Below are 7,830 nucleotides of genomic sequence, written 5' to 3'. Positions count from 1 at the left end.
TTCTGAAATTCAGCATTATTTATTGTCCCTTGGCAATTTGGCTCCAAGGTGAAGTTCTGTTTTTATTAAAAAGCAACATGGACACTGAAGCATATGACACCAACTTCCTATATTAGTATGCTTTCAAGCTTTTGGAAATGCCATTTATGTAAATTCTTGTTGAAAATGGGCAAAAAGAACAATTTGATTAAATATAGGCTTAAAATGATCCTTCTTCAGATGATAGATGCCCTTAATGTATCCATCCTAATTTCTATTTAAATCTAAATTGGAGAAAAACAATATTGAACCTTTGAAAAACCTTTAAAAAAAAACCAAGTTCTTAAGCTTGGAAATGGAATGTCAACATATTATTTCTGTTTATGTTAGACATAGTTCTGTAATATTATGAACTCACAATTGTAACTCTACACATGAAAGATTTTGTCTGCTTTACCTTCCCATCTCATATGGAAAGAATGCATATCCCAGCAAACAGAACTACATATTAGAGAAGACATATTCTGACTTATATTGTATGACCTAAGGTAAAGAAGTGTCATCATTCAGAAAGAAAGGTTCAAAATTGCCTTTATTTAAAAAAAAATCAAGTATTTTTAGCTGCAGACATATATTTGATTAAGAAGTCCTTTAATCTAGATATATGCATCGTTTCTTTCAAAGTAGTATCTCTGCTTCGCAACTGCACCAGCCCATTCTCTAGTGTGGCATCACTGATCAGGATTGTGAAGAGTACACCCATTTCATCATACCTATCAACAGGAATAAGAAAAAGAGTTACTATCCAGTGTATGCAACAGCAGCAGTATCAGGCATGTATAGTAGGAAAGCATATTTTCGGAATCAATTAGAATGGGTCCCCAACCCATGGGCTGCGGTCCACTACTGGGCTGGGACCTATTCAGAACCGGGGCACGAGCAGCGGGCTGGCACATTTGCACAGCTTGACTTGCGCAGTGGGTAGGTGTGCATGCACACACACGTGCTCAATTTACACAAGTCAAGCTGTATGTGCATGCCGAGTGCGCCAGTCCACCACTCGCGCAGTCCAGTTCTCCTCCCGCCAGCTGGGCCGCCAAGCCACAAAGGTTGGGGACTACTGAATTAGAGAGTAGATATAATCCATTTACATTTTCTAAATTCCTTTAACAAATAATTGCTTACATTACAAATGGAGTCCTGAATTTTCAAGACCTAAACAGTAGATGGACTTGTATTTCACTCTAAACCATAAAGTACTTTGTATAAATCTGATTTAAGTGGGAACTTATCCAAGTGTGATTTATCCGATAAACCACAATTATGCTACTTATTTATTCTGTCAACTCACTAAACTGTATGTGTTAAGGCATATGATTAAATTCAATTTACAAATAAATGCAGCCATCATTTTTTGGTATCTTAAAGTTAATTGGTTTGCTCAAAATGACTTTGAGCAAATTTAACAACTTGTCAATATTATACATTTTCCACATTTATCTCTCAACATTAAATTCTGAATTATGCCCCTTTTCTCCTCCTTACTTTGTATAAAGCTGCTCCAAAGAGGATTGCATGGTTTCAAGATAGCCAGGCCAAACAGTAATCTCATTTTCTAACAATTCCTTGAACAACTCTTGGCACACCTTTGAGGGAAAAAAACCTTTAATCATTAAATGAAAAGACAAAACTGCAATGATACAAAAGTTTACATCTGGCACTAAGGAGATTTAAATACATGATACTTTCTGGGTGAAAAAGAAAAAAAATCCTTATGCTAACTTTGGATCATTTCTTCCAATACATTTTATTTTTAATTTTCTATATTTTTTTGCAAAATTCAGGATCTAAACTATTTTTTTTGTAATTACTTAAGATTTATTAGCATTGCTAGGTATAAGAGCTTGGTGCTCTGAGCTCCCATCCATGATAAGTGGGTCCTATTTTATTAGACTTTTTCTTACGATTCAGGAGTTTTCATACAATATCTGTATAATGTGATGCACTTCTAATATTGAATGTAGGTTTACCCTACACTAATACTGAACAGAATTATAGAGAAAAATTCTCTACTTGAGTCCTGGTAAGCAAGAAGCCAAAAACTTTGCAAAGGTGTTACAGGGGTAAAAGCTTTCCAGAAGCAATCAGAAGATTTTTAAAAATGGATCAAAATCTTATGCTGCCTGTTAAATCAGAATCACAAAATTGGAAATGACCTCAGATTATGTGGTCCATCACTCTGCTTATCACTCTGCTTATCACTCTGCAGATCCTCAGAAATATTCCGCTGTTATGAGTGGGATTGAGCTAAACAATTTATCCATTTACTTAGATTTAATTTTTAATAATACAAATTATATTCAATTTATTTTAATTACTTATTTTCCATATTAGATGCCCCAAATTTAAACCTTGTGTGATCAAATGCAGCATGCCAATTGGTACAGAAGCTTGATAGAGCAATCTTTATAACTCTGATGAACTTAAGAGCAGAATGGAGATTCTCTGTCCAGTTTTCCTATAATCACATAATATAATTTTATAGTGACTCAGTACCAAGAAATTAAAAGATGCTTGCTCCTGGGGAGGAAAGCTATGGCAAATCTAGACAGCATACTAAAAAGCAGAGACATCACCCTGCCAACAAAAGTGCGTATAGTCAAGGCCATGGTTTTCCCAGTTGCAATGTATGACTGAAAGTTGGTCCATAAGAAAGGCTGAGCGTCAAAGAATTGAGGCCTTTGAACTATGGTGCTGGAGAACACTTCTGCGAGTCCCCTGGACTGCAAGGCGATCAAACCGGTCAGTCCTAGAGGAGATTCAACCCTGACTGCTCTTTAGAAGGCCAGAGCCTGAAGTTGAAACTCAAGTACTTTGGCCACCTAATGAGAAGGAAGGACTCACTGGAGAAGAGCCTAATGCTGGGAAAGATTGAGGGCAATAGAAGAAGGGGACGACAGAGAATGAGGTGGCTGGATGGAGTCACTGAAACAGTAGGTGTGAGCTTAAATGGACTCCAAAAGATGGTAGAGGACAGGAAGGCCTGGAGGAACGTTGTCAATGGGGTTGTGATGGGTTGGACACGACTTCGCAATTAACAACAGCAACTAAGGGACATGCTTTTAACAAAAGCTTTTCTAGTGCAGACCTAACTTCCATAGGTATCAGCTTCAGCGTTAGGCATGTTAACAGATTGGTGGATCAAAAATATTTCTCCTCTGCACAGCAGAACCCTTGACCCAACAATAAGTACAGAAAAGCCATATATACTGAAGTTGTTTTCTTTAATGTATATAGAATTAAATCTGCCCTATGGTTACACTATACTTTCCTGGAAACACCCCAGCATTGAATGTAGATTCTGACTAAATTTTTTTTTGGGGAGAAGGGTTTTTATCTTTTATCTTTAGAGCTTGGCCAAAAAAATTAGATGGAAAGTGCTTTTTTTAAAAAAAATCAGCTGCTTTTGTTCAAATAGAGACATAAAAACTATTTAAAAAATCTTGCTGTGATAGCTCACCTGCCTCAACTCGACTGTTGGGCCCCTTCCCATATCCAAAGCTACTTTGATGGGTGCCAAACATGGATGAAGTTTTAGGACCTGAAATAAAACATTTTTGAAAAATAACGTAAAAATAACAATTGCAAATATTTACAGAGAAGGACAGTTCTTAAAGCTAGCTTCCTTGTCTCAGAATACTCCTGCTGGGGAAAATGAAGGCGATACTTGCTTAGTCCCTCCACTGCAACCTCCAGCGGTTGTTTCTCCATGCCTTCAATCTTCAGAATTTGAGGGGGAGGAAGAAGATTCACACATGCAGTAGATGGGGAAAGGGTCAAAGATCACTCTGTTTCCTTATGGAAAGTTTCTATATCCAACCCACTGAAAGCCATGCAAACTGCATTTATAGTTTTCAAATTTACAGCAATGGAATCTTTAATCCTCCAAACGAAAAGACTCAAAACAGGAGACAGCATTAAACACATTTTCTGAACACAATCGCAAGGGAAGAATCTTATGCTCAGCTTCCATTTGCATCGATTTAATTTAATTTAGGAATATGAATCACCTTTCTCTGCAGAGCTTTCTTTTTGGTCAAGCCATTTTCAGACACTTGCATGCTGTCATAGAGGTACGCTAATACTCCGCTGTCCAAATTGCCATTCAGAGAGAGGACATGAGGAACAACATGCTTTCTCCCGTCTCGACCCTGAAGAAGAAACATCAAAATGTGCATTCAGTTAATGTGCCCACATTTCAGCATTACCACCTATATTGCTCATATTATATCAGAAGGGATGGTGCAAAAAAAAAAAGTGACGGTGCTCACATAACAGCACCAAAGAGTTTAATAAAACTTACATGCAATCTTGATACGTTTCCTGGATACATTTGTAATAGTTCATGGTCTCCCAGCATTTGCAGAGTTTCTATTGTTTCCTTCCCCCAGGGAAAATTATAATACAGATTGTTTCCTTTTCTTCCTTCTTCATTGTGAGGGCCACTGCTGAAGTTGGATGGGCTTGTGGCAAACTATTAGAAAGTAATATAAATATGCAGGGATTTACAGACTAAGTATATTAAAAAGTAATGTAAATATGCAGGGATTTACAGACTAAGTATATTCCAGGTACACTCAAATTAAGACTACAAATATTTATCTTAATTCTCAACAAACTGAAAACTGTATGCTTTTCACCTTGGAAAATAAGTACATATTCACTTTGAAAAATATGGTTAGGAAACAACATATAGCTCAGAGCCATACTATACAGGCACAGACTGCAATTTTTGCCGATATAGGAAAAAAATTATCCTAATTCTAACAAATTGTAAAAATTTATCTTAACATCCCCCAAAGTATTTGTGAAAAAGTGTTTTTAAAAATCATTTGAAATTTTTCTGTTTAAATTTCAAATTAATTTTGGACTGTTACCTATGGAAATTGAATCTTTTGGTTTGCAATTGCTGGTTTTCTGAACTATTCAGAAGAAAAGTAATTCGGTTACCATTAGATTAGCATTTAAAGCAGTGAGCTGAATGAATTAAATGTAAAAATATCAATTTTACTTTCAACTTCACAGCAGTTTTTTCAGAGGACCTATTCAATATTTTGCTAATTTTAACATCTAATATAGGTAAGATCTCTCTAAATACCTTTCTCCACCATTGGAGCCGCTGACGTAACCAATAGCCAAGCCACTGTCCAGCTGTTCTGGCAGAGCTGTACCAAACAAGGGATGCCATTGTCCTTTCACCTGTTCTTTAAAGAATACCAAAAAGAGGTAAACAAATAAGCAAGTTGTTTATCTTCCAAGAAAAGGCACATATCTACAAAAAAGAACTGAGGAATCTGGATTACTGTACCTCATAGGATTTGTGTCATTTGGATGAAAACATACTCCTATTTGCGCAATTCCAAAAGGCAGTCTCTGGTTTACCAATTCCAGACAATCAATATAATGCTCTAAAGCACCTATCAACATAAATTAATAAACATTAACAATTGATGCATTACAATATTTCAGGATAATTTCATTTATCCAGAAGAGAAACAGCCTGTGGATGAATATATGCAAATATGCTATGCAGTGATGTAAATGTCTCATAAAATCTCATGATTCTAATGCTTGATTATACCATATAATGACCTAATCTCAGACATAATAACACTTAAAATACCTGCATTTTCAATTAATAACTACAGTGCCATCTCTGTACCGTTAAATGAAAGTTTAAACTAAGCATAGGAACACAACAGTCACATAACCATAAAAACATAGAAGTCCTGGATTAGGCAACAACTAACCACAAACACACCAAAATAGCAAAATGTTCATAATGACATTATAATGCAAGTTCCTTCTTTCCTTGTGGAAAAGTACCAGCACTCTTGTGCATTTTTATCACCTACTGTCTCCACTTTGTGGTAGTGCAGACAAGTAGCACCAACCACTAATACTAACACAACCTTTATTATACAGTTACAGAATCTTGCAAGTGAAAGTACCTCTCCTGTCCCTCCTTTTTACTCCCCCAAAAGCTAGGGAGTACTTTCTCTTTTTTGAGATACTTTCTCCATTCCCACTTCTCCTTTGGATTCAGATTTCATGTATCAGGAGTGCCTAGGCCAGTGGTGGCGAACCTACGGCACGCGTGCCAGAGGCGGCACTCAGAGCCCTCTCTGTAGGCATGCACGCCACTGCTGCCAGCAGCTTGCACAGGTCCATTAGGCCCAAACCCAGCAAGCCAAAGGCCACCCTAAGCAGGGAAAGCTGGATCCCCATCAGCACCATGGCCCCCCAATCCCAGCTAGGATTGCGTGCCTCCCTCCCATCTATGCTTGGCCTCCTGCCCACTGCCCCACCCGCCAGAGACCCCCTGGATCTCCCCCAACCCTGCCCGGCCCCCATAGGCGTCTCCCCCATGAGCAACATCGAGGTGGCCATGCCCACCCCAGCCACGCACACCCAATCTGCCATGACAACTGCAGCCACGCCCACCCAGTGGGCCACGCCCCCATGCCCCCCCTGAGGGCACCACAATGCTGATGCGGCCCTGGCACTTTGTGATAAATAAGTAGGTTTTGGGTTGCAGTTTCAGCACTGTCTCTAAAAGGTTTGCCATCACTGGCCTAGGCTGCAGCTCTTCCTCCTGTCTCCCAAGCTCATCCCCACATGCCATTATACACTTACTTTTACCTTACAGACACATCTGCCCAAACCCCACATACTGCAACATTTCCTGACACACAAGAGTCAACAGAGTGCAGCCTGTTCACAGATTCATGGACGCGTGAACTTCAATTTTATAAGTTGGCTTAATTGTGGTATATAAGAGCTGCTATCATCGAATGCCCGACCCCGAGAGACATTATTGGTGATCTACTGCAAATGACATCCACATCTCCATTCTGATTTCCCCTCTGACTTCCGCGTTACAGGCCTTTCTCCCCCCCCCCCCCGACCAGAAGTAACAATCTACAGAAGTGACATCCTACCGTGAAGAAGGTTGTCGCGAAGCGTCCCAGATCGGGCTAGCATTTTCTGCAAGGCGGCGAGCGGCTGCTCTCCGTCCGATCCGGCCTCCTGCAAGGTCTCCCCGACGGTGCGCGGATGCACCAGGCGCAGGGCCTCCCCCGGGGGCCCGTGGTCAGCAGCGGGCCCGAGCCGAGCCGGGCCCTCCACGCCCAGCACGTGCTCCCGAAAGACCACCACGGCCTCCCACCACTGCGCGGCCAGGTTCTTCTTCAGCGCCACCCCCAGAGGCCCGAAGGCCGGGTGGTCCCCTCGCAGGTAAGAAGCCCAGGTCTGCTTGCCGCCTTCTCCTCCCCCTCCTCGGAGGAAATGCCGCCTCTGACAAGCAGCCAAGGCTGCTTCGCCGCACTCCTCGCCCGCATGGTCGCGGCTGCCGTTGCCGCCGCTGCTAGAAGACAGGCAGAGGCGCGACTGGGCTACCAAGGGAACGGCGGAGCCCCGGAAAAGCTGCGACGGCCCCGCGCGGCTCCCCGCCAGCAGCTTCAGGCTGTCGAGCTGCTCCCCCCACGGGGCTCCTGGCTGCCTCTCTCTCCGCCTCTTTCGGGAGCGCCTGTGGAGAAGACTGAGGGGCCTACCAGATACGGGGCAACCGGAGCCGCGCCCAGCGCTGCGAGTTATGGGAACGCCAGAATTTGCAAGGCACAAGCAGCCCCGGCGGGAGCAACGCCCGAGCCACATGTATGAAACGTCTTCGGGGGAACTTGATTGAAACGCGCATGCGCCGCTTCGCCCGGCAAACGTGTTCCTCGCGTTTGGCAACACTGACGAGACCGCAGAGCCTTTCGGGTGATAATGAACTACAACTCCCGGCAT

At 41.8% G+C, this 7,830-nt stretch overlaps 1 protein-coding gene across 1 annotated transcript; it reads right to left on the bottom strand.

Annotated features, from left to right (window-relative positions):
* Positions 1 to 341: 341 nt before the first annotated feature.
* On the bottom strand, positions 342 to 7,830 carry POLG2 (DNA polymerase gamma 2, accessory subunit). Its single transcript, XM_015812976.2, has 8 exons — positions 6,981 to 7,830; positions 5,348 to 5,456; positions 5,138 to 5,243; positions 4,343 to 4,513; positions 4,050 to 4,190; positions 3,500 to 3,580; positions 1,525 to 1,625; positions 342 to 752 (listed from the first exon to the last, which is right to left on the bottom strand). The coding sequence occupies exons 1-8, from the start codon at positions 7,828 to 7,830 to the stop codon at positions 587 to 589; spliced, it is 1,725 nt and encodes a 574-aa protein (XP_015668462.2). The 3' UTR covers positions 342 to 586.

This window comes from Protobothrops mucrosquamatus, unplaced genomic scaffold, assembly GCF_001527695.2.
Source record: "Protobothrops mucrosquamatus isolate PMUCROS unplaced genomic scaffold, P.Mucros_1.0 scaffold124, whole genome shotgun sequence".
Lineage (NCBI taxonomy): Eukaryota > Metazoa > Chordata > Lepidosauria > Squamata > Viperidae > Protobothrops > Protobothrops mucrosquamatus.
Note: the sequence above shows the minus strand (reverse complement) of the source record. Positions and strands in the feature narration are given on the sequence as shown.